Consider the following 27,787-nt stretch of genomic DNA (forward strand, 5'->3'; position numbering starts at 1 on the left):
AAGGACCCAATTCGATAAAACAAAACAAGCCCTATTGTGAGAAAATTTTCTGTTGGACAATATTCATATTTCGGTTCCCGTCGAGACAATACCAGAGACAATTTTTCCACTCTCAGCAAAGTTATTCGTGAGACTTATCCATGATAGATGTGCGTGGCTCTCGATTTTGAATAAAGAACTTCCGAGGAGATATACAATCAAAAAGAAAAAGGGTACGTATGTGTATTGAACCAATGTTTTCAATATTCATATAATGTTCATTTTTATTTCACCCTACTCACTAAAATGGATGCACGCTTAATTAGACCGGGAAATGTACCTTGGATCGGTTTCTGAACAGTTGAAGAGAGATTGAGATGTGTGGGGAACAGTGAAAATATTCTGACGATTCTCTCTTGTCAATTTCCCCCAAAAAAAAAGCCTGTATGGAACATACAATATTAAATTACGCGAGAGTGTGTACTTCAGACGCGTCTAAAATTATATTTCTTTAGTGCTTATTAAAAATATAAGATAGGTATCTTGAATTTAGGACCCGATTTTCACTTGAGAGGGCCTCAAGTGAAAGAAGCATCAGAGCCCCACGCCCAGATGGTACTCCAAGGTCACACCAATTAGCGACTTGCAAAACGATGAAATAAATGTGTATTCATGCATGGAGCGATGTAGGTAGGTCTGTGATATTGACGTGAGATGTGGTTGATCATGTCAATGTCTGATGGATGTATGTGACTGTGGCCGTAGCGTATTGAAGTCGGTCTCATAAACTGAGATATTTGGTAGACACGACTTTTTACGAACCCTCATCATAGTAATTTATAGTGCAAAAAAGCCCAAAAGTAATTGGATTTCATGGTCCTCTCAGTCCTCCCCCTTCCTATCTATATTAGGGCCATGAGCGTTTTAACAGTCATCCCAAAGGACATTTTCAAAGCAGTTGAAAGGGTCTTAGACTCGTGTTTGGCGTTAGATTTTTTTTTACCATTTGGCATCCGGCACGATATGCTTCAAGACCATCAGATGCATCTGATTACACTGCGGACATGGTATCCCTGATGCCCGCAAACTTTAAAGATCGTTCACGAAATTCCGGTCTGAAGACACCGGAATCACTGGTATGATACGACAAAGGTCCGTTGAGCTCTCAGTTGATTTCGCGTTTCAAGTGATCTTGGTCATGGAATACTAGCGAGACGAGTATTTCTAGAGCAGAATTTCACGAACAATTATCATAATGAGCGGACATCATCGGTATAATGACTATCAGGGCTGAACGAATCTCCAAAAATCTACATGCCCGGTCGGACACGTGACTTAAAATAATAGATACCCGAATCATAATTTTTCACGCCCGAAAATACCATCACTAGATTTCACTTGAAAAAAATTTAAAGAACACACTGATTTATTCTGCGTAGAAAATATCAAAATTCATACAATTTTTTTTTTAAAATCGAAATTTCGAAAGAAATAATTCAAAAGAAAAAAAATGTGATCACCAATTAAAAATCTAGAATTAGCCCCCGAAACCGTTAAATATAATTCTCCACGTTGTTGGCGTCGGTAAATTCATCTCCCTTATAGAATCATGGCGGATTTACGGTACGGGACTGGACTTGGACCGGATAGGGTGACCAGATCATACGACTGAGAAACCGGGTAAATCCTCATTAAAACATAACACATATTCACTGATAAAAACTGGGAAATCTTGAAAACAAATTTCGGAGGGCATTGTTCTTTTCAACCTTTTTCTCATTGCAGACCGCTGATGCTAAGTGAAAATTTTCGCGAAATGAAAGAGGTAATTTGCGAACCCTTCGGTAAAAAATATTGGGAAAAAAATTTCCTAACCCTCTTGCTTGTATTTCTTATTTTTTCTTTATCATAATTATAAGTGTGAGCAGCCACGTTAAGTTAGGACCTCTGCTGTCACCTATTGTGAGTAAAGATAAAATTATCTGTTTTTATAATTCTAGAAATAAAATTTTTGTTCAAAACGATTTGCAGAATGAAAATGAACAACATGTGTTATGAAACTATAATTTTAATTATAGTAAACGGTAGTACGGTGTAATTTTATACGCCGAAATACTTATTAAAATGCTTTTCGATGGGTACAAAGAATTATTTAGAAGTAAACATAAACATTTATCAAAAAGCAAACATAAACATTTATCAAAAAGCAAACATTAAAAACTTATCAACCGCTACTTTGGCGAATAAAACTTACATGGGTATGCATAAAAACAAATAATATACGATATTATAACACATTTTGTTCGTCTTCATACCGGTTTTAAAGCAACAACTAACTTTACTTAAGAAATTATAACAGATAGTTTAATTTTTATTTAATAGGTGGCAGCAGAGACTTTATTTTCGTGATGGACATTTCTTCTGACATTTTTATGTAAAAAGAAATGCGCATAAATATTTTTAACTACTTTAGAATCAATCGCCGAACTTTTTTCCGTTTCGGAAACTTTATATACAGTATATTAGGATCAGATAATATATAATATACAATTTTTTTGGAAACATCCTTATGCAAGGTATGAAATCTTTTCTCTTCCATGAATAATACTATTTCGGATATACTATTTCACTGGAAGAGGTTTTTCCGTTTTCCAAAGGAAGCCCAGTTGCAGTTATATGAGGGCCCATGACCGTTTCGGGCTGCTAAATATTCGCTATTTATAGCTAGGTTGCTATATGTTCGGGCGACACCTCAGTTATAACAAATAAAAAATTCATGAAATCTTCAATGTCGTTATAACCGGGAGTTTGACTGTATATATAATATATTATATATAGTTATTTATTTATAAACAAAGTTATCGAAAAAAAAAATTCGATAGAAAAAAATATTGTTATCACATATTATTATATATATAATTTTTGTTGTTTTGTTTTTCAAAAATTGTTTTCATTCATTCCATAACCTTGAAAAGACCTTAGCATATTTCTTTCCAGTGAAGATGTAAGACTTTTTCTGATATTTCGTTAGTCCAGTTTCGATATGAAATCGATACTCAAAAGGTAAATTACGCAAATGCAAACACACACACACAAACTAAAGAGCGTTCTTCCCGATGATGCGATTCAGCTTATCAGCCGATCAGTTGTTCGCTTCGATCAGCTTGATCGGATGAAATACGATGCTGTCTGTACATGTGAACACCACACATACAAACAGCGAGTTTATCTTTCATTTTGTTTTTCTATCCGTTATAATCTATCTACAAGCGCAGAGTTGTTTTTTTCTCTCCAATAAATAGTTTCGAATGTCATGTAGGATTAGAATATTTCAAAAGGACCACTCTCATAAGTTATGTAATAACGCGTAAAAAGGTTTATTAGCGAAGATAAGCGTAAACTCGTGATAGGCACTTTGTGATACAAATTTTAAATTAATATAATGATATGTTTTCCTCATGTTGTGTATAGAAAAGTTGTATAAAATAGTGAACTTCAACACGACATAATTTATTTATTTCTGCCGTTACCAACCTTTCAAACTTCAAGTGTCCCGAAATGCGTAGAAAACTTGCGTACCCCCCAAGATGTAATGCCTATACATAGGCATGTATATATATAATGCCTATTCTAAATATTCGTTCTAGGTTTGAGCACCCCATTAAAATGCATAGGTTTAAGTAGGCTGCCCCCCCTTGGAATACGTAGTAACTCTGCTTATCTCTTTCAATGAGCAGGAGAATTTTCCTCAAACCCCCCCCCCCCCCCATGCTTGCCAATCAAATGCTCAGGAGGCATGCGTACCCCTTGGAATATTTAGGAGGCATCTCCATAGAAATGCTTGCGTACTACAAGAAATGCGTGGAAGGAGTTGCATGTATACCCTTTGAAATGAGTAGCAGGTTTTCTTACCTCTAGAAACGCGTTGGAAACTTGCTGACTCCCTTAGATTTGTGCACACCTAGAAATGCGTAGGAGGCTCAGTTACCCCTAGAAATGTATAGGAGAGTCTGTTACCCCCAGAAATGCGTAGGAGTTTCAGTTTCCCCAAGAAATGCGTAGAAAACTTACTGACCTCTTAGATCATTTGATCATTTTTGTCGCACCACGGTCATTTTCTGCACACGAGGGCTAATTAGACCGGGACCTACAATTTATTGCCCATTCCGAACGGCAGGCTTGTTTTTTATACTCGTCGAGAGGTTGGTGCGCTAACCTCTCGATGGGGGACTCCCTGCGGTAGCAATTTTTTGCTGCGGTCAAGTCGCCGTTTTGTTTTGTTGTACCCCCGTGTCAGGAAAATTTTCTGACAAGGACGAACCGGGTATCGAACTCGCGACATCTCTAAACATCCTTTGGTACTTTAGGCGAGTATCTTATCGACCGGGGTACCGCGCCCGACCTCTTAGATTTGCGTGCATCCAGAAATCAGTAGGAGGCTTTGTAACTCCCATAAATGGATAGGTTGTAAATACCAACTAAAAATGTGTAGGAGACAAGCGTACCAATCGAAAAGGATAGGAGGCATGTGTACGTATTCGTTGATATGTTTATTGTGGGGGGGGGGGAGAGCATCCATATCCTTATAAATGTATAGGATACAGCATTTATTTAAATGCATTGTATACAGCCAGAAACGTGTGAAAGGAGTGCGCGCCCTTTGAAATGCGTAGATAATTTAAATGCGAAGGGGGAGAGCTAGTCTATATCAAGCTGTATTTTGTGCTACAATCAAAGTTTTGGTTTTTTTCATCCTTTTATTAGTTTGTAGATTCCCATGAGGTACGCATACCGTAAGTTGGGGGAGGGACCACTGGAATTATGTCATTATTATTACTATTCTCTCTCTAAATGATAATTATTGTTATCAAAATGTTTTGGATGGGTTTGGGTTTCGAAAAAATGATATATTTTTAAGAACATTTTTTTTCCCCATGAAAGATTATCTAAAACTGGTTTAACTCTACAAAAAAGGGTTTTAGTTTTTTTTTCCTACGAAAGTATACAATGAAAGCTACTACGAGGGGTGAAGAGGTATCAATGGCAGGGTATCAATTTACGGTAGGTGTCTTTCTCATGTCAACCCGCCTTATTTCGCATTCTGGTTTAAGTTTGTGTAGGAGAGACGCACACACACAGGAGAGAAAGATATTATGACAAGCTAACTCCTGTGACGAAAAATGGTAACTATAATGCCCGAAAAAGGAATTTGCTCATTTTTATATGAATTCATAATTGCCAAATTTTATGTGTAGAAAAAGTCTATTAGGCCTTAGAATATTAGTATTTTTTCGAATCATTATATAAATAATTCCTGTGTGACTATGAGGTGAATATTTCTTTTCAGTGGAAAGTCGTGCATTAAACTGCCTGGTTTTGAAATTTCTACTATTGCGATCAAATAATATAAACATATTCTCTGAGTTTCCCCTCACAGATTTGTCCAATCACTTCGATATAGTCTTGCATATCGTATTAAACTTTTTATTAGTATTTTCGTCTCGTTAACATGAGACCCCCGAGCAGTGTTTGGATGTGGCCCCCATGTGTTAAGATGACCATGGTTTCCATTCTTGGCAAAGGTCCTCTTTACGTTAAGAAAGAGGACCAACATATACAGGGTTCATAGCAAACGGAGTAGGGGGGGGGGGGGCGTATGGCATTTTGCTGGTGAACCGTTGATCTTAGAGATATATTTTGAATTAGAAAAAGTATCCAAATAACGTGTAATACTCAAATATGTCATTCATGTTTCAAGATGTTGTTATGGTTATTAAAATATAAAAGTTAACTTTTTATACAGCCTCCGTGTGCCCCAAAACCCAATTGGAAAGTTGTTGCTCTGTCTCTCTTGTATGGCAACAAAAAGACTTCCATGTTTCTGAGTGCAATATTTGCTGAGACATTCAAATTTGAAAGATGGAGGAAATTTAGGAGAAAAAAGCGTTAAATGAGGGTAAAGAGGTGCGGTTTGGTTGGGTTTTTTTTTTCCCAAATTTCCTCCGTCTTTTGAATTCGAATATCTCAGCGAATATTGTACTTGCGAACATGGACTTTTTGTCAGCATCAAGAGAGACAGGGCAACAAAAATTTCTAACTGGTCTTGGGGCACACGGGAGCTGTATAAAAAAATAATTTTTATATTTCAATAACTATACAACCCCTTGAAACATGAATGACATATCTGAGTAACACACGTTATTTGGAAACTTTTTCTAACTGGAAGTATTCCTCTAGGATCAACGGTCCGCCAGCAAAATTGCATACTCCCCGTTTTGTTATGCACCCTCTATATGCTTCCTTCCATTTTTGTTTTTTGTGGTTCGTTCCCTTTTACAACGATCGCAGTAGGTGAAAATTCTGAAGTCACATCTTGCCACGTGAGTATCAAGACTGAGTTATTTCTCATCTAGGGTGTACCGTACGGATTCCCAAGTCGTACATTCTAGCCTAACAGGCACGTTCAACGAGAAATGTGGTGGTTACTTCCCAGCGAATCGAGAGAAACTATAGTAACTGCAAATAAATATAATTTTTTAGGGTTGACAGCAAAAATTTCTGCAAAATTTCAGAATTTTTGTCGCAGTAGTTTTAGGCAATCTTACGGATGAACTCGAAAACTGCAATATGAGAAAACCGTGTCTAGTTTTGTTTTTTTTTGTTTACATTCACACTGTAATTCATTACATCTCTTTTATTTTAAAAGTACAAATTAAACGATTGACACGAAACTTTGCATTTGATTTGCAATTGAATCAAATATTCTTTGAAGTTGTTTCTGAAAAATCGACTTCAGTGGTCGTGACAGCCCCTTAAGGAATGCGCAGACAGACACAAGCATACACCAACTCATTTTTATTGATAGGTGAATCTGATGTAAATGATGCAAACGTGGTAAGTAATAGAAAGCGGGAAAGAAAATCATAGAAAATTATAAGCAAAACACAAGACTAAGAAAAGTTAAAGGAGAAGAGCATGCTAACTCTGCTAGCAAAAGAAGCTCCGACATGAAGAAAACATTGGGAGGGGCTGAAAGTTGCTGGTCGTCCCGTATATACGGGACTTAACCGCATACATAGGAGAGGGGAAGGTACATTGCATTGTTTTTTCCTAAATTATTGCGGGGGGGGGATGACTCCCATGTGTTCCAAATCAGTCCCCTCACAAAATTTATTGGGGAGGGGGGGAAGGCTCAAATGACCTCAGCCTCTACGTTCCGGCGCCTATGTCTGACAACATTATTCCAGCCAAGAACAAACAGAACCTGAGTCCAGGACTGATGTCTCTTTAAAAACAAACACTAAATTCAGTTGCCTACTAGTGCCGTGCTGAGCATTGAATTGGTACCCTTTTCATACAAAACTGCGTATTTAAACCTACAGAATATAGGCCTAAATACACTCATAACTCATTTTCTAAAAAAAATGTGACTAATGCCATTTTCAGTACCATTGATTCAATTCATAATCTATGCATTTAAAATAATATGTATCTATATATGTTGCAAAAAAAATTTCCTCTTCAACATCACAAAAAAAAAAGAAAAAAAAGAAAGATTAAATTAAAAAATAACAAAATAATAAAATAAATAAATGTCAAATTGATATTAATTAAGTAACATGACATTCATTTTGTGACTTGTTTCCCCTCAGTGTTTTCTTTTTGTATATAGAGGTTGTTTACCTACAGCGTACTACGTATTTGCCAAGTGAAACCGTATATTTATGATGAGTAAACAAGTTTTTATTTTTCATTATCATCAATTTAAAGTCTCTCTCTATAGAGAGACAAAAGCTCCTTCCACTTGAATAAGAATTTTTTATCTCTAAGAAAAAACGCGAAGAAGTCCGTGTTTTCATCATGTTACCTAAGAGAAAACAATTCCATTGAATGGAACCTTCGAAAACATTCCGTCGCTTCTTAAGATGTTTTGTTTTTCATCTTCTGAGTCGAGAAATCGTAAGGAAGTATCATTATATGACGTAACAGAGTCTTTTGTCTTGACACACAAAACGTTTAAGAATCACGTTTATAAGTACTTCACGATTCGAAAAAAAGGAAAGATAACAAGTAAAAAATGGAGGAAAGATAGAATCAGTTAAGACAATGCTTTTGCATTGCATTTATGCTGTTTAAGATAAATTTGTGGTTAGCTTAAGATTTTCATCTGAAAACTATTTTATGAATTCTTTCGCTTTCAGTAACCACTTGAATGTTTTTTTACACAACCTCTTGCCCGCAGGCCAAATGTGGGCCCGTCAAGGGATTTCACCCGGCCTGTGAAAGTTGTTCCGGCAGAAAAATATCAATGCCCACAACACTATAAGTAACTAGTCTGACCATATTTCTTTCATAAGAATATGAGATATCGCCGAAAATGTTCCCAAGGCAAGTAAATTTGCCAATTATAACAGAAAAAATGGTCAGAGGTAAATAAAGCTATCAAGTAGTGCTAAAATTTCTGAAAATTGCTAATTACGGGAAATATTGTAGAAGGCTGCTGCAAGTCGGGGTGGGTAAAAAGGTTATCACCCGCACCCCCCAAAGAAAGTGCCATTGATATTTACTGCCAAAAAATTTGCCAAAAGCAAGTAAAGTTGCCATTCACAGCCAAAACTTCGTCAAAGACAAGTAAAGTTGCCATTTACAGCCGAAAAATTTGTCGAAGGCAAGTAAAGTTTCCGACTATCGCTAAAATTGCTGAAAAATTGCCATTCGCGGAATGAATGAATAATTTTGATGAATTTTCAACGCTATCCGTTACGAACAAATCGCCAATGTACGGGGCATTATGGGGCTAATCACGGTTTAAATTAGAACCTGCAACAGCAAAATCACAGGGTATATCTGCAGTGAATTCGAATACATTTCGCGGGGGGGAAAAAGAAAACATTTATACTAATGTCTATAGCTGTAAAGTTATGCAAAATTATTTGTTTACACGATGACAATAAATATTGAATTCACGTGAGCTTTTCTTGAAAAAACAAGACATTCTTATTGAAAAGTTCCGGAAGGCAAAAAAAAAAAAAAAGGCAACACAGGCTACAAAGTCCCATCTTTGATGTGGCATTAACATTTTTCCTGACACCAATAACTCTCAAATATTAATACTATTTATGTGATTTGACTACGCTTGTGTGAATACTAACTACACTTTTGTTTTAATGAGAAGATTTGAAACTTTAATTATGCATGTGCTCAATTCTGTGTCTTCTTCCCAAGGCGTACCAGAGCAGAAAGGACGATGCCCACAAGTGACGCCGAAGAGAAGACCGAGTCTTCTAGATCAGCCCTGAACTTGCTCTTCAGCAGCCAAAGCCTTCAACTCAGCTCCGAAAATCCCAATAAGACTTCGAGTAATGGGAAAGCAATAAACATCACTCCTGATAACGCGGTGCCGTCATCGGGGGAGGATGAAATCACCAAAAAGAAATCCAGATACACCAAAACCCAATGGGCAACTCTAGTAACTTTGGCTTTCGGTAACTTCAGCATCGGGGCTTGCTTATCATTGCAGGCGCCGTTTTTTCCTAAAGAGGTATGCACGAATATATGATCAATTATTTTTACATTATTAAATGAATTGAGAAAAAAATACATAAATTTATTTGAATAGTATTTTTTTGCATGCATTTATTATACAAATACAACGCCACAACAGGAAAAATGCCCAATGAGGTGGCTGAGAAAAAAGATGCCCATAACAAATATGGATGTCATTATATTTCTAAAATACAGCAACCCAATTATAAATGGTGCTCCAGCACCATTAAAAAAATGATGCTGGAGCAAACCAACACCGTCTACAGTAGAAGGCCTCCGCGCTAAGCTCGTGACGTCACTGAAAGTCACGAAGATGACTACTACTAAACCACACAAGCACCTCGCCATATTCCTCTGCGCAACTTCTAACGAATTGGTACAGGTTGGAATGTGCGTGTCCGTGTTGTGAACGTAACGTGAAGCTTGTTTCTGTGTAATTCTTGTTATAGTGCTGCCATCTACCACATATTTTTCGAACTATGAGTGAATTGTAATGCTTGAAGATTCAACCGTTATGGGCCTGTTGCGAGACTTTTCAATGGAGAGATCGGCTTGCATTCGCACCTTGAAGTTGGGAACCACACGAAGATGACTGAAGTTCATAGACTGATGCACGCGCCATCTCTACCCTTTTTTTAGTAGTATATCCAATTGCTATAGGTGAGATGACCTTCTTCAGTAACGTCACGAGTTTCGCGCGGAGGACCTCTGCTATAGATGGTGTTGGCACAACTCAGGTCTATCGCCGTGAGCAATTTACCACCTAGTGAGTTCTGCCGGAAGTGTAACTGCGTACCTAACAGTCTGAGTGCGTATATATAGTGTTGTGCCAGATTTATCAGTGTTGCTATTTATATTTCAGAAGTGAAGTGAAATGTAATGATTGAATATTTGTCCCGTTCGTAGGCCTGTTGCTCTTTGCGGCGAGACTTTTTAGCAGGGAGATCGACTCACATTTGTTTCTCGAAGTTGGGAACGAAAGAAAATCAACTGTGGTGACGGTGGGATTTGAACGCAGGTCCTTGCGATGACAGTCCGTCACTACGACCAACTCAACCCCCACAGTGGCACCTACATCAGACTGAGGGCAATGGACCTTTTGCGGGAACACATTGAAAGTTCAAAGCCACCCGTTTTGAGGGCAATGGAACCGAGCCCCTCTTGGTTGAACGCTGCTGGCACCTGGAATTACGACCCCGACCACCATTGTATTAAGCCAGGTGACAAATTTGTTATCGGGGCAATAAATACATCCTTGATTTATCATCAAAGTCGTACGTATACACCGGGGGAAAAACGACGAATAGCACGTACGAGAGAGTTTAAAAGATATTTTAATCAATCTTTGGTTTTCGCGACTGAATAAACACGGCGACCTTGTCAATCTCGTAAAATCGCGGCAGTGATTTTCCTTTGGATTCCCAGCAGCTGAAACGATGCGTTCGTTCCAGTCTCCCGTTTGCGTTGTGTTTTGACCATTAACAGAATCTTTCGATGTATAGCGGCTCACACTGGAAAAATTTAAATACTCGTGTAAAAAGAGCATTTTTATAATGTTATATTTCCCAATTCAATTCAAATCATCATAAAAATAAAAAACTTGAAATTTTGAAAATACCGTTTATGGGGTCATTCAAGTATTACGTCAGCATCGAAGGGGGGTTTCGGATTTGCTGACTTTTGATGACAAAGGGGGGAAGGGGGGGGGTTTGAAGGGTGCTTACGTCATCAACCACCCCTTTTTGAAGATATGAAATACTCTAAGCTGCTGACAGGGGGGGGGGGTAAAAAATGGCTGAAAATCTGCTTACGTAATACTTGAATGGCCCCTTAACTACTACTACGTGTCACTTTAACCGCTTTTGAAACTTTGAACGCTCTTTGTAACTCTAATTTTCAAAATTTGAAAATTTCCTTCCGTGATTTTTTCCTAACCTCTCGCAAGGAATCTGTCGGAGCAAAAAACAGGGTGATTATGCGTAATTCCCGTTGCAGCATTTTACTGGCGAACCGTTGATCCTAGAGGCGTACTTCCAGTTAAAGAAATTATTCAAATAGCGTGTACAACCAGCACCTCCTAGAGATAGAAGACCAATCTCCACCAACACCGTCTATGCCAGAAATCCTCCGCGCGAAGCTTTGACGTCGCTGAAGTCGTCCATTTCACCTGTAGCCATTGGATTTAAGAGTCCGACGCGTATGCGAGAAATCTTCTCTACTTTTTTTTTTGCTGTATATTCAATGACTATAGGGGAAATGGACGACTTCAGTGACGTCACGAGCTTCGCGCGGAGGCTTTCTGGTATAGAAGGTGTTGCGTCCACATGCTGCTCGTGACGTCAGCAAGTAGTCCATTCTCACTCAGAATATTCAGAGAAAAAAAAATTCCGCTGCACGTGCCAGCATCATCGGATTATGCGGAAAAGAAACAATCGTGCTCAGAATTGGTGACGTCTGAGGACCCACATCCAATCACCATGCGGTATTTGTGAGCCAACCAGGAAGGTTCTACGCCATGATAAGAAGAAACGAAAAAACAGTAGGATGCTGTGGTTGTGAAAATGTGCCAAACTTGCTAGGTAGTCTTAATGACGTTAGAGATGAACTTGGCAACCTGTGTGGAGGTCTATCTATAGGAGGTGCTGGTACAACGCGCAGGCATAGGGATCAGGAAATTTCGCCCCTGATACGTATCAAATTCATCCCCGGTGCATTTGACGTGGACAGATCGTACGAGTGACTGCTTTCTTGATCAAGTTAGCGACCGCATGAGCTACCAAGGGAGTGACCACACTAACTTAGGCTTTCGTATACGGTCGCATAATACTACTATTATTAAACCGCACATTCACCTCCTACACATTCCTCTACGGAATTTCTAACGAACATGCCGGAATGTGCGTGTACATCTAGTGAACCTGAAATGAAGTTTGTTTCTGTGTAATGCTTGCTATATGTGCAGTGGCCGCCACCTGCCATCAGTTTTTCTAATTACGAGTGAAGTCTAATGATTTCATATTTGTAGCGTTGTACGGCTGTTGCTGTCTGTGGCGAGACTTTTTTAAAGGAGGAGATAGGCTCGCGATCGCTCCTCGAAGTTGGAAACCACAGAAGACCAATTTCAGCCGACTACCACTATTGCGCCGGTGGAGTCCGAACCCGAATCCACGATGCAAGTCCGTTGCAATGACCACTCGGCCACCACAGTGGCAGTGCGCTGCCATTGCACCATGAAAGCAGATAGAACATTTCTTCCTTGGAGTAATCTACCCGAGAAAAGGAGGGGGGGGGGGTAGAACCATCATAAATGAGAGGAGAAAGCTTTTTCCGTTTGCTGTTTTTTCCTAACTTTCCGCCGAGTTTTGAAATCAAATATCTCATTGAATGTTGCACGTTGAATTTTCTTCGTTGGCCTCAAGATAAACCGGGCAACAACTTTCCAATTGGAGTTCCACGTAACATTATTTGGATACTTTTTCTCTGAGCGTTTTAGTGAATTGCATTGTGCTATATCTTTGACCGGGAGTGCAGAAAGCCGTCTTATAATTGAGAGAAACGTATAAGTTAGGGGATCACTCCGAATACAACATGCACAGGGGAAGGGTAGCTGAGAGAGGGAGAAAAAGAAGTGAAAAAAAAAAACCGGCTCTCCCCACTCTGATATTTACCCCCCTTCATTTCCCACGTGTAAACAAATGATGCCAGTTTTTGAGATTCACATCACCTACTTGAACTGCACTTCTTCCGAATTCATTGCCAAAAGCCCGTACGAAAAAGGAGCTCTACGAGACCGTCCAACCCTTTGCGAAAGAACGCAAACCATTTCTGGGCGGTCATGTCTATACGCATGACCCCCACATCCTGAAGCAGGGCCCCTAGGCTGGGACGGGCCCCCCTTTTTGATGAATTTATAGCGTTAAAAAAACAAAAAACTGATTAAAATCCTCCCGGGGCCCCAGGGGTGGAGCCTTGTCAGCCCACCCCTAGTGGGGGCCATGCCTGTACGTAAAGGAGTTGAGAAAATATTTACAAATCCCATAATGGAATTTTTCTTTTGTTCTACTCACCCACAAAAGGTTATGTCATCAGTTTCCTTTATCAGTTGCTTTCAACACTGATAATGAAAATTTCTTTTGTATATATTTTTTACTATATTTATAATTTCTTCTTCATCTTTGAAGGAAGCTTTTTCACTTTTTTTTTACCGATAGACGTCGCTGACAAAAGTCGCTTCCTTAAAACAAAAGATAAGCATATAAAATGACAAAATAAAATAAATAAAAGATTATTTCTTTTTCGATAACATTATTAGTAGGAAAAAATAACTGTTTCCTTGATATCTCTGGCTGAGAAAAAAGCCATCTATATCTCTCTAAACCGTCCCACCCGGGGGCCATTTCCTGAAGTTAAGAGAGGCTACTAATGCCTCTACTTCAGCGCCTCACGACACAGTGCGTGAAATTAGGAAGGCAGATTCATGTGTCTCCAGTGGTGTAGATGGTAGCATGCTTGCCCTGTATGCAAGAGGGCCTGGGTTCGAGTCCCGGCGGAGACGTGATGACTTTTCTTTCCGAGCTCACCTCAGCATAATATCCGGAAAAAATAACTGTTTCCTTGATTATTATTATTATCAGTAGTAGTTTGTTTGATATACCGGTGTATATGATCTAAAACTTTATTTCCTTATATTTTTTAGGCAGAGCAAAAAGGAGCCACGCCGACTGAATATGGATTGATATTCGGAGTGTATCAGTTGACTATATTCCTTGTTGCACCTATAATGGGAAAAGTTGTGAGTAACTCAACATAGATTGGCGTAACAAGTTTCGTGACGTGTGTATATGTTACTGCCAAAGTCCGAAGTTGGCCACTTAGCGAACTTTCCAACCCATTCGACTCGGTCAATGTCCGAAATTCGGGCTTTCGCTGGTCTTGGATTTCGTTGGATTTTTCCGTGGTCCACGTCTCCTGAGACGGACCGGCTTATATCCCTTAGTGGAGACAGAGCGGGGGGGGGGGGTCACGGTTGGTCTGGTGGTGGGCTTTCGCCGGGTTTTGGCTGGTCCCCATGTGTCAATCCCTATACATTCCTATATATGGATCACTAAGGTATCGATATCCAGATTCCTTTGATCGTTAGGGTTTCCACAGCTAAGCACAGGGCCGTAACTAGGATCTTTGCCGCCCCGGGCAAACATTATTTTGCCACCCCCCCCCCCCCCCGCAAATTTAAAATTTAAATTCTATAATTTTTTAATGGTGTTCGTTGTTCTCACCTAAAACTGCCGTCCTGGGCAGTTGCTCCCCCTGCCCCCTCTAGTTACGGCCCTGGCTAAGCATAATAATTATAGTTATCCATAGCTAATTATAAATGACCATAATTATCACACCAAAAAGTACGCCAACGGGGAGATGACCCCAAATCATAGGGGTTCATATAGGGGAGGGGGGGGGTATATAGACATCGATAGATAGGAGCCGTCCACAACCCGAATGTCGGACATTGGCCGGGTCAACTGGGCTGGCTAGTTCGCGGCTTTGGCAGTAACATACATGAAGTAAATTCGCAAATTACGAGAAGAAACTCGGTCACACCTCTTTTCTGAAAAACAGTGTTAAAGCTTGGAATACACATGCTACTAAACAACACATGCACCTCGTTCACATTTCTCTGCGGAAGGAATACACATGCTGATAAGTTGCACGAAACTATGCCACTTCCGAGCACATGATACCACAATGAGCTTATTGGTAACATTTGCTCGAATGCAAGTAATATGCTCATTGGTTGCATATGCTCGAAAGATGCTTTCGTGCTACGTATCAGCATGTGTATTCTAAGACTCATTGCCTAAAGGGAAGATCTGAGTTGTAACGGGACCTTCGAAAGTAATCAATCCGTGTCACTCACGTAGGTCACGGTTGCAAGCATGCTTATCGGGCTTGTTACCAGGGCCGTCTGAAGAGCATTATGGGTTCACTGGGCCTGTGATATTCAGAAGTTCCCCCATCTGGCTGATTACCATTAACTGCTTAAGAAAAAAATCCTGGATTTGATGAAAATTCAGAATTATATAATGGAAGAGAAAAAATTTAGAATTAATCAGAGAAAAAATTAAGAATTAATGAGAGAAAAAATTAAGAATTAATGAGAGAAAAAAATTAAGAATTAATGAGAGAAAAAATTCCAGAATCGATGAAAGAAATAATTCCAGAATTCATGAGACAAATAATTCCAGAATCAAATCAGTTAAAGCTCAGACAACTTGCTTACTACAAAAAAAATGTATTTTTGATTATGTGTATTCCTTCGCCTTTATTACCACAAGTTCGGAGCCTCCAAAACCGCGGGGGCCTGGTGCGACCTCACCTGTCGCCCACCCCCTAAGGGCGACTCTGCCAAAATCATTAGGCAATCTTTATAATTTTATCACTCTGTATTGCCTTCTATCATAATCTCATGATGTGTTTTTCAGATAGCATACATACAGCCAAAACTTCTCCTAAATATTGGCATACTTACAGTCGGGATAACTGCCGTAATATTTGGGTAAGCATGTGTAACATGAATTCTACGTCATTGTGAATGTTTACAAATGTATGTTTTTATTATAGTACTGAAATGAAAGTGTATCCGCAGGGTTCTAGATTATGTCGTGGGCCGAGACATGTTCGTTGGATTGGCTTTTACTGTCCGGATACTCGAAGGTGTTGGAGCAGCTTCGATGAGAACCGCTTCTTACGCCATCATAGCTGCTGTTTTCTCTGAGAAAATGTCTACGACATTTGTGAGTGATTTTTTTTCAATTTCTAAATCGATTAATTTCCCCCACGTAATACAATTTACAAGGTGAACCAAAAAATCATTAGAATTTAAAAATTCTTATGATTTGGGCAAATAGTCGTACGAATTCGGCCTCAAAAATTCATGTTTTTGGCAGTAAAATTAGAAATTAGTTGGGAATTCGTCTATGAAGGGGGGGGGGGGTGCTTCACCCGAAAACCCGAACAAGAAATGAACTGTTTCATGTTCAAGGTAGCTTCATACACAGTTACCGGTTAGAATACCCTTCGAAGAATGTGATGGAAATAGCCAGTAGAGCCACCGACAAGAAAAATCTCGAACTAATTTTTGTTTTTCAAAAAAAAATCTGAATTATTGCCAATAATTTTGCAATGGAACCCCCCCCCCCCCACACACACACATACTCCGACAACAGTCTGTTAAATTTTTATGAATTATTAAAGTCTAGAGACCTAGTTGATCAAGAAGTAAAAAAAAATTAATTCATAGAATTGTAATGAGCTGTACATATCTTATACGGAGTGTCCCACAATCGACTGACGGTTTTTCCAAAATTGGGGAAGGAAACGGTGACAGATATTTAAAGCCATTCTTGCGGGATATGAATATGCGAAGTCGGGAATTTCAGCTACGTCATTCATGTTGCAAAGGGTTGTATAGTTATTAAAATAAAATTAAAAAAAATTACTGTATACGAACACCCTGTATCTAAAAACTCGATTAGAAATTTGTTTCCCTGTCTCTTCTGATTGCGAAAAACATTTCACGTTTCTAAGTGTAACATCCACTGAGATATACAGGGTGTCCTGTAAGAGCTAATGCGGCCTTCATCTCATCAACCGTCAGTCGTAGAGGTATGATTCCAGTTTAAAAAAGTGCTCAGATGGCCTTCAAAAATTATCCTGTACTAGTTTTGAAAGTGAAAATGATAACAAAATAAATAAAAAAAATCTCAATTTTTATACGGTCCCCCTTATCCTCTAACTTTCGATTAGAAAGTTGTCACCCTGCCTCTCCTGAGGCCAACAGGAAAAATTCCATGTTTTTAAGTGCGACATTAGCTAAGATGTTTGAATTCCAAAATCGGAGGAAAGTTGGGAAAGAACAGCAAAAGCTAACGGACAACGCTCTTTTCTCCTCATTTATGCTGCTCTTTTCCGAATTTCAGCCGATTTTTGAATTCGAATATCTCAGCGAATATTTGACTTGGAAACTCTGTCGGCCTTCAACTTTTTCATTGGAGGGCGGGGGGAGGGGGAAACCGTATAAAAATTTAGATTTTCTACTTTGTTACGCACTGTATTTTCACTCTTAAAACTGGTAAAGAATAATTTTTGAAAGCCATTTGAGCATTTCTTAAACCGAAACTATACCTCTACGATGGATGGTTGATGAGATAAAAGTCGCATTAGCATTACAGGACACCCTGTATAAATTCAAAAATCGGAGGAAAGTTGGGAAAGAACAACAAAATCTAACGGACAACACTTCTTTCCCAACTTTTCTCCGATTTTTGAATTTATATATCTCTGCGAATATTGCCCTTAGAAACGTGGAATTTTTTTTTTTTTTGACGAGGCAACAAATATCTAATTGGGTGTTTGGGCACAGGGTGTCCATATTGAAAATTAATTATTTTTATTTTATTAACCGTATAACCCTTGCAACATGAATGACGTAGTTGAAATTGCTGACTGCGTCACATTTATGTTCCGAAAGAATGACTTTAACATCTGCCACCGTTTTCTTGATATTCCCATTTTGAAAAAAACAGTCAGTCGATTGTGGGACACTATTGTACGAATTATTATATACGAGACTCCTTCTCCATAAAATTTCTACTGAGTAATTTTTGAATTTCAGGCCATGTTGGAGACATTTCTGGGAATCGGACTGATCACGGGCCCAACGCTTGGAGGTGCTCTTTACGATGTAAGTGACATCTTTAATTTATTACATAAGTTATTTTTTACAAATGTGAAATGTTATACATGGGAAGACGTAATCAAAGTTTCATTTTGAAAAAGTTATAAAATGAAAACTCTTTGAGGAAAAGTTCTGAAATTCGGGAATGGGGGGGGGGGGAGAGTGCTCATGGGATTGAGTATTCTGAAGGGGGGGGGGAGAATTTAGTTCTAAAAGTCACCACTAGGATCAAAAAGCACTGTTCCCTCGTAGAATAATGCAGTTTGCTGAATTAAATCATGATTAAGATGAGCGCAATTCTCAAACAGGCATCAAAATCCTATTGCCGAGTCACAAGGTGAAGATCTTTATCGTCCCTCTTCCCAGGCCCAGGCCAGGGTTATTCATGGGGAGGCCCCTCCCTCTGCCCAGGCCAAGGTTATTCATGTCTAAATGTCTAAAAAAAAAAATCATATCTGAAATAAATTTATAGTGTCAATGAAGAAAAATAATAAGATGTCCTAGGCTCTGGTCTGAGTCTTGCAAATACCCCCTTCCCATATGAGGACCGTGAACATCCAATCCATGACTTTTGATTGGGAACATCTTGAACGTCTTCACTTTTGTTGCAGAAAATGATGGGCAGAGTAAGAGTAAATTAATAGCATGACTATCATTTTGAAAATGTATTATAATGTACTATAACGTTGATAAACGATCTAAAAGCTTGATGTTCCCCTGATTTTTCAAACTCTTTCCCTCCCCCTCTTCACATAACAAAAAAGTATCCCTTCTTTATACTACTCTCGAATTTGAAATACTTTGTCCCGTAAATATCATTCTATGGGAAGGTTCCAAAATGAAACTTACTATCACATATAGTTTCAATTGTGTAATAATTGTTGCATAATTTCATGAATATAGCTCGGCGGCTTTGGACTGCCATTCTACGTCGTGGGTTCTCTCGTACTCTGTGATGCAGCTGTGATTCTTATCGTACTTCCGAGTCCAAGTGAGTGGATAAACTCATTAATAACGTCAAAATTGAATACCGTTAACGCCCATTCTCAATTTTCCACCCTTTTCTTCCCTAGAACGAGCGGAAGGAGGAGGACGAGGAAACATGCTGAAGTTTTGGCTGAATCCAGCCATTTTAATATACACATTTTCGGTGTTCACGACGTTTAATTACATAGGTTTCAATCAAGCCACTTTGGAGCCTCATCTAAGACAGGTAAGGCTGTACGAATGCGACGCTTTCGAATGTCGAAGAACTTTCAACATAATTTACAGTGAAATAATCAGATGCACTGTGTATGTGTGATTTATATCACACCACGATTCATCTCTTCAATCTTCATTTCTGTTTCAGTTTGACCTGCAAAATATATTTTTGGGAATGATGTTCGCTTTAGCCGGCTTGATGTATGCTGTTACAGCGCCTGCTTGGGGTTGGCTCTGTGACAAGAACGTTAGTCATTTACATTTTTTTCCTTTTTTTTCACATGCATCATGCACTGTATTATATACATGGTTAGCCTAAAATAACTTTTCTACTTCAGAGGACTCTGGAGTATCCTCTGCCGCTTCAAATGACAAAATGTTGACATCATAGAATGCAAATGATGCGTTTGTCACTTATTAAATATAAAAATACAAAAATAGATGCAATACGTAGTAAAAATGTTAAACATTGAGCACTATTAATATCTAAATGTCCATCTTCACATAACTTGAACAATGTTCTGTACCCGCAAAACCACATTTTCCACAGCTGAACGCCGAGAACGCACAACTATTCTTCAGTTAGCCAATTGACTCAAACAGTACAAGAATGGTATTTTCACTGAATGGTCATGCTGGTAACCAACAGTTTAAGGACAGCCGAAAAGCCGTTATATCAGGAAAAGTTATACCTGTAGGGGCATGAAAATTTTAGAGTGAGAACTACAATTAGAACTAAACATTTTCCAATGAAAATAATTTTGATGAGTGCTGCACACTTTCGGAAAGAAATTGTTGAAATTATTGTAAAGGTCAAAACCTAGTAAAACGTATAAGGACACACGTTTTTTTTCTGACGTCGAAGAAAGAAATTAGAATTTTTCCTCATATTGGAGTACCGTTCACGATTGTTTTGATCAGTCATGCGCTGTGAAATAAAATTTTCTTCTGAAAGTGTGAAGATGACCAAAGACAACATTATTTATTGGACATTGAAGGGGAGGAAACACTTTCTCTCAGAAAAATTCCGATTCCTAGTCATGAAATTTCGAGAAGGATTAAAAAATTGAAGACTTATTTAGAGTTTCATTAATTGGCCCGGGATTTATGAAGCTTGGTACAGCAGAAACGGCGACATGACCGCAGAAAAAATTGCTACCGAAGGGGCCCCCCCATTGAAGGGTTAGCGCACCAACCTCTCGGTGAGTATAAAAACAATCCTGCCGTTCGGAATAGGCAATAAATAGTAGGTCCCTGCTTAATTTGCCCTCGTGTGCAGAAAATGACCCTGGTGCGACAAAAATGATCTGAAGCAATATCTTGCATTGATAATGAACTTTATCCTTTCTAACTCAATCTTTTTTCGATTATAATATGTAATAATTATGAAATAGCATAGTAAAGTCGAATATTTTCCTGCAGTGTGACTACAGAGTGCTGAGCATCTTAGGTTGTATAATAATGGTGATATCTCTTATGTTGATTGGACCGATGCCTTTCTTAAACATAAAAAGGTATGAAAAATATGTTTATTTTCCTTCCAGAATATAGTATGCATAAATTTAAAATGTCTAAATAATAATTAAATAAATAACAAAAAGAGACATTTTGAAAAAGTTATCTCGTCGTCCACAACCAATCTTATCTAATGAGAGTAAAATGGAAAGTGAATGTGTGTGATCATTTTTTTAGTCTCGAATCGTGCGATTTGATTCTGTATAATCGGAGTTTTCATTTTCTATCGATGCTGCAACAGATTATTATTCATGGTTATGATAATGTCCATGGTAATCGTAACTTCAAAATAGCCACCATGTGTTGATAAAGTACCGTAATTTCTCTCTCCCACACATTTTCCTCACCTTATCTACTGAGATCATATTTTCACATTGCTTTTCGAAAGACATTTTCAGGAAATATCGTAAAATTTATTTTTCATGGGAATATTCTCGATACGAGTGTTTGATTGTTTTGAACGATCTTCAAAGAATTTGGCTTGAAAAGCATACCAAACAGGGTCTTACTTATAGGGCAGGCATCTTCAACCCGTTGCTCGCGAGCACCACGGTGCTCCCTGAAGCACCCAGAGTGCTCGATGCTCGTGTCCAATTTCTTGCTCGATAGCACTTGATCAACTTTATAACTAAACACCTTGTACGAATTGCATTCAAGGACTGAAATCACCCTGATTTCATGCATTCGTATGCCAAACTGGCCGTCAGGGTGCTCTTCCTTTTATGATGCGTACCAACAGTGCTCGAGAGTACAAAAAGGTTGAAGACCTCTGTTAAAGAGAGGGGGACAGAGAGAAAGTGAGAGGAGAAGTTTTTCTCTACACACACACACACACACATTTTTTATGCAAGGATAAGTTTTTTTTTTGCCACTTGATATAACGAAGGGAAATAAATTCAAAGTCGTACCCCATGTCGCCCCTTCAGGTGGGGAGACTTGGGTACACTTGTAGCTTGACATTTCGCCTTTAGAAGCGTACGTTTTCATCTGATCCCACTGGAAAGAATTAAGGACAAATAAAAAAAATTATAAATACATAAAGTTTGTTCTTATTGCAAATATAAATACAGGGACTTATTCTTTTACGTCCATAATGTAAATCTGCCTGGTCGAAGATGCCCGTTTTGGTGTTAATCTATATAAATGTGGCGTTAATCTTTTGAATTAATTAAAAAGTTAATATAATCTGCGTAATTTCTATAGGGTCTGAGAGAGAGAGAGAGAGAGAGGGGCCTAACATTTTATCTATGTTCGTAGCATATGTATAACTATGTGTGTGTGCCTGAAATGAATAAAAAATACTGTCCAGTCACCCTTCAATTCTTAAACATTGCACTAATCATACAACCGTAAATTAAAAAAAATTGATGTAATTAGATAATTTATCATATACGGTTGAAACAATAAGTATACCTACCAAAGCAAACATCAGTCACGACTTTATAGCCAGGAGGTACTATCGGCTATTGCCCTTATGGACATCGGTAGCTCTGGAACACGTTTCATTCAACAACTATTCAAATATAAAAAAAATAAATCTTCAAAATTACGTAAGACGGTGATCGATCAAATATTAACACTTGTATAACGACTCGTTAAAATCACGTTAATTGGTGTACTGAACGCCCACGATAGCAGAGCGTCCTGTCATGCTGATTGAATTGTTAATTTGATTATTTGCTGATTTTCAATATAATTTGAGATCATTTACTTGAATTGTCAGTAGTTATTTGATAGTCAAAATCTGTCAGGAATCATCATTAGGATGCAACTTTAACAAAAACCATATTCCTAGGCTGGATCACAGCAGGCGTTGGTCAGCATTTCTTTGTCTCCACGAGCTTTTCTTATCCGCTCCAATTCGTGATCGTAGTAATTTACTCCATCAAGACTTTAACTACTACTAAATCACACCTCGTACATATTCCACTACGGAATTTCTAATGAAATCAAAGAAAAGGGGGGTCTCTCTTCTGGATTTGAGAGCGACAAACGAATGTGATCCAAAGGGAGCCATGGGCGAAAAAAAAGTTGAGGCGTAATACTAATTTCTTATGAATAAATCAAGCTTGAATTTTTCCTGTATGTATCCATGCTTGTATAATCGATAAACTTGTTTTAGTAAACTCATTGCTTGCAATTAATACATTTATTTTCCCAGGCAAGTGGGAATCACTATTGGAGCTCTAGTCTTGATGGGCATTGCGACGGGAGCGAAGCTTGTGTGCGCTTTCACCGGATCCCTTCGAGACACTATGTACGTACAATCTTAGTATATGAGAAATATACTTTTTTTTAAATCCTTTTATTGTATTATACAGGGTGTCCGGAAAGTCATAATGTAGCTTTTATCTCATCAACCGTTCGTTATAGAGGAATGGTTTCCAGCTCAAAAAATGCTCAAAATGTGTTCAGAAATCGCTGTACTAGCTTTGAAAGTGAAAATATAGTGTCACAAAATAAAAAAGTTTAAATTTGTATACATACAGTCTGTCTTCTAATTTTTGATAAGAAAGTTGTTGTCCTGTCTCTTGTGAGTCCAACAAAAAAAACCCCATAGTTTTAACTGCAATATTCGCTAAGATATTCGAAGTCAAAAATATTGAAGAGAAATTGGGGGAACAGCATAAATGAGGGGAAAAGAAGCGTTGTCCGTTAGTTTATGCTGTTCTTTCCCAACTTATCTCTCATTTTAGAGATATAGATAGCTTTTTCTCAGCCCAAGATATGTCAAGGAAACTTGATATCTTGATATCTATCTTATCAACATCATCTTTTGTCCCGGCGGAGACAAGATGACTTTTCCTTCCGAGTTCACAGCGTAATATCCAGAAAATAAAATGTTTCCTTTTCTCTGATGGTTGAATTCAATTATCTCAGCGAATATGACACTTAGAAACGTGGAAATTTTTTTTATTCAGAATAGACAGGGCAACAATTTTCTGATTGAAAGTTAGAGAACAGAGGGACTGTATAAAAATTGAGATTTTTTTTTTTTTAAATTTTGTGAAACACTGTATTTTCACTCTCTAAACTGGTACAGAATGATTTCTGAGCACATTTTGAGCATTCTATAAATTGGAACTATACTTCTAAGATGAATGGTTTATGAGATAAAAGCCGAATTATAGGACTCATTGGACTTCCTGTATAGGCTATTCAAAATCATTTAGAGTCAGAATTCGGCTATCGCCATTTTAGCATTAAGAGAGTTTTTATACACATTTTGAACTCTTTATATTGTAATATGGTAACTACTGGACTAAAAGTTCCAAATTTCGGGGATACCCTTTATATCTTACGGTAAATATGAAAAATCCAGTAATTATGCATAATGACCGACCATTTTGGTAAATTTGCTAAATATTGAAAATTTACCACATTTACCGGTGATTCATGGCTGATATTGGAAAATATGATAATATGCCAATAAATTACTCAAATTTACTAGGCATTTTGCTTAAACTGCAATCTAGGACGATGAATTCGATCAGTGAGATTGATTATTTTGGAAAATGTGTTGATGAATGTGAAGAAAGCTGACATTGCAATGCTGATTAATACTTATATTTTTATTACCGATAATATTTTTTTATCCTTACAAAACTTTTTTTTAAATTCAATTTAGTTTTTAATGGCAAAATATGTTTAGGGATGATCATAAGAGGCTGAATTTAAGTGATATTTCCGCGCCATTAATTACATATTTATCAAACTTACCAACGTCATTTGTGTGGGAATTATGCATAACTGCCGGTAAAAGTGATAAGAAAATGCAGTAAAATTGATCAAACTTACCTCCTAACATGGCCTCCTAACTAAGTGGTTCTCAACATTTAGAAGCCCGCGACCCTGTGGAATTACTTTTTTTAAGTGGAAAGCCCGGTCATAAGCTCGACTAACGGGAAATAAATGAGGAAAAAAAATGAAATGATGAATCGGCCCGGCGGCGGTTGAGAAAAACACTGTCCTAACTAACCTCAAGATCATTGCTCTCTTTGCCTCAATGAAGGTATATAGAAATGTCCTCACTTGTTAATACAAGATTCATTGAAAGACTGGTTATTTGTGGAGATGAAGATTACAATGAAGAAAATTTTCATCTCTGCCCCCACGGGAACTCGAACCAAAGCCTCCTAGATACTAGTACTTCTAGGAGGCTTTGCTCGAAAACCCCGGTCTCTCGCTTGCTTCTTTCCATAGCTTAGATGGTAGGGCACGCGTCCGGCAAGCGAGAGACCGTAGTTCGAGTCCCCGTTAGGGGCAGTTATGAATTTTTTTCCTTGTAATCTTCCACAAATAACCAGTCTTTCAATGAATCTTGTATAAGAAGGTGGTCGAAGAAGATCTGTGCCATGCTGTATGATACTCACCGAGACGATTGGTAACTATGTATAACAACAGGTGATTATGTATAATTACCTATTTATCACATTTACTGCAATATATTCATTGAAATTATTTCAAAGATGACGAAATAGGGATTTTTATATATAACTGGCATTTTGTAACGATCGCTTCCGGATAACAAAATTGGAAATATAAGAGAAAATCCGCAAGAGACCTTTTTTTTTTCTATGATATCTGTTCGATATCAGAGTTAGAGTGATATTTTCAAATAACATAAAGAATATTTCGTATACAAGAAATATTCAGTCCATTCAATAGAAGATAATCAATATTTCCTATTTGGATTTCCAGAGCTCGAGGTTTCCCGAGTGATTTCACGACTTACGGATTGATTTCTTCAATGTTCGCATCATCTCAGTCACTAGGGTAAGTGAGAAATCCATTTTCAGCTTCTTGCTCATTTGATTAATCTTTAAGAATTTCTCTCAAATAAAATGAGGATAATGAATGACTGCCCAAAACCAACACTTAGAAAGTCTCCGCGCGAAGCTCGGGACGTCACTGAAGTCGTCCATTTCACCTATAGCCATTGGATATAAAGTAAAAAAAAAAAATGTAAATACGTCGCGTCGGACTGCTATATCCAATGGCTACAGGTGAAATGGACGACTTCAGTGACGTCAAAGCTTCGCGCGGAGGCTTTCTGCTATAGAAGGTGTTGCCAAAACACTCATGCTGATCGGGATTTTACCCAAAACATCAACGTGCTGTTATCGGACGTTGTTAATAACTGATTCGTAATGATATTGAAACTGAGTTCGAATGTATTTTCTTCTTGCAGAGCTTTTGTTGGGCCATCACTTGGCGGTTACCTTCTAGAAACTGTCGGATATGACAATGCTACGTGGGTTGTCTTGGGATTCGAAATCACACTGGTAATAAATGCATTTCTATTCACATTTTTTTGCATCGCAATAAGGAGCATCTATAGTCTGAATATTGAATCCAATCGAGTATCAAATTAACTCGTATCTTCATATCTATCACTCGTACTTCATTAAAAAGAAATGGAGTTTTTTTTAAAAAAATCATTAATTACTTGCTACTTACTTTATTCAATTGGTAGAACCTACTGGTGAAAATTTGTTCAAAACACAGTACACGCTCGACTATCCGGCCTAGTCAAAAAATAATAATAATACATAAAAAAATTACAGTAATACTTTTCAAGTGCGGTAGCCCGATTTGATAAGATAATCTCCCTAAAATACCAGAGGATGTTTAGAGGTGTTGCGAGTTCGATTTCCGATTCGTCCTTGTTAGAAGCTTTCCAGACGTGGAGGTACAACAGAAACGGCGAACCGAAACAACATGACTCCAGAAAAAGATTACGACAGCAGGAAGTCTCACACCGAGGGGTTAGCGAATCAACCTATCAGTGGATAAAAGAAGCGAAATGACTAACGATCCCGTTCGGAATCGTCTATGAATCGCAAGTCCTAGTCTAATTAGCCCTCGCATGCAGAAAATGACACTTATGTTTTGTTTCCTTTGAAAATATATATGTATTCATACTATACAATGTATATAATTTAATGTTTCTTGCAATTGAGTTTTAGATGTTATAAAATTTATCTTTCAATATACGTACGATAGTTTTATTCTTAGAATTTCTTTTTCTGTAATAAATTTTTTAAAACGTACAGTACATAACAAACATTTATAAAATGCTGGTCTGTACTATGAGGTCAAAAATATAAATAAGAGCTAGTTTTGGTTATAAAAGAAGTGTGTTCTCTCTAAATAATATGGATAGGAAAGTGAACATTTATAGAATTCCGGCCCATCCGGCTCTTTTGTTATCTGGCCTGCCCTTCCACCACATTAGGCCGGATGAGTCTAGTGCATTCTTTTTGTTGATCGTGATTTTCATTACAGGCGGTAGTACTCATCATCTACACCACGACCGTCAAAATCAGGGAAAGAGGAGCAGGAAAAGATGACCTTGAAGATCCAGAAGAGAAGAAGCCTATAATGAATGGTGGCAATAAAATTGCATCTTACAGTTAGCGATATGAATGCAACGTAGAAACGATTTCTTGTTTATTTCTCGGATCATGTGAATGTCTCGTGCCATCCATTAGATTTCACCCCGCCCCCATCGACGTGGTTTCCTCTCGACTGGATGTTTCCGTAGTTTCCTGGAATTACGCAAAACAACAGGAAAAAAATGGCCTCGAAAATACTTCTCTCTACGTTTCCGCAGTCGAGAAACGTCATATGTATCATATTTGCACGAATTGATGATATACGTGATATTTATTACGTTATCGAGGAGATTTAAGCTGTTTTTATTAGAGATGAGTTCCTCATTTTCATTTCGCTTTTCTTCTTTCGTGAAAATGATTTAATATCTTATTTAAAGATAAACAATATTTTTTTTTATATGGAATAAAGTTTTTG

At 38.0% G+C, this 27,787-nt stretch overlaps 1 protein-coding gene, 1 long non-coding RNA gene and 1 other non-coding gene across 3 annotated transcripts; 2 read left to right on the forward strand and 1 right to left on the reverse strand.

Moving 5' to 3' along the window:
• LOC149078907 (MFS-type transporter SLC18B1-like) lies at window positions 1–27,787 on the forward strand. Its single transcript, XM_089241104.1, has 14 exons — window positions 1–212; window positions 9,205–9,520; window positions 14,222–14,317; window positions 16,002–16,075; window positions 16,166–16,313; window positions 18,194–18,262; window positions 19,160–19,247; window positions 19,330–19,469; window positions 19,608–19,706; window positions 20,882–20,973; window positions 23,136–23,231; window positions 25,676–25,750; window positions 26,166–26,259; window positions 27,263–27,787. The coding sequence occupies exons 2-14, from the start codon at window positions 9,227–9,229 to the stop codon at window positions 27,392–27,394; spliced, it is 1,497 nt and encodes a 498-aa protein (XP_089097230.1). The 5' UTR covers window positions 1–212; window positions 9,205–9,226; the 3' UTR covers window positions 27,395–27,787.
• On the forward strand, window positions 14,007–14,080 carry TRNAT-UGU (transfer RNA threonine (anticodon UGU)). The gene has a single exon. It is a non-coding gene; the product is annotated as a tRNA-Thr (tRNA).
• Window positions 19,759–26,891, reverse strand: LOC149078909 (uncharacterized). Its single transcript, XR_016193864.1, has 3 exons — window positions 26,435–26,891; window positions 22,392–22,487; window positions 19,759–20,151 (listed from the first exon to the last, which is right to left on the reverse strand). It is a non-coding gene; the product is annotated as an uncharacterized LOC149078909 (long non-coding RNA).

This window comes from Pholcus phalangioides, unplaced genomic scaffold (genome assembly GCF_987345545.1).
Source record: "Pholcus phalangioides strain wild (caught in Gottingen) unplaced genomic scaffold, Ppha-v1.0 ptg000013l_1, whole genome shotgun sequence".
Lineage (NCBI taxonomy): Eukaryota > Metazoa > Arthropoda > Arachnida > Araneae > Pholcidae > Pholcus > Pholcus phalangioides.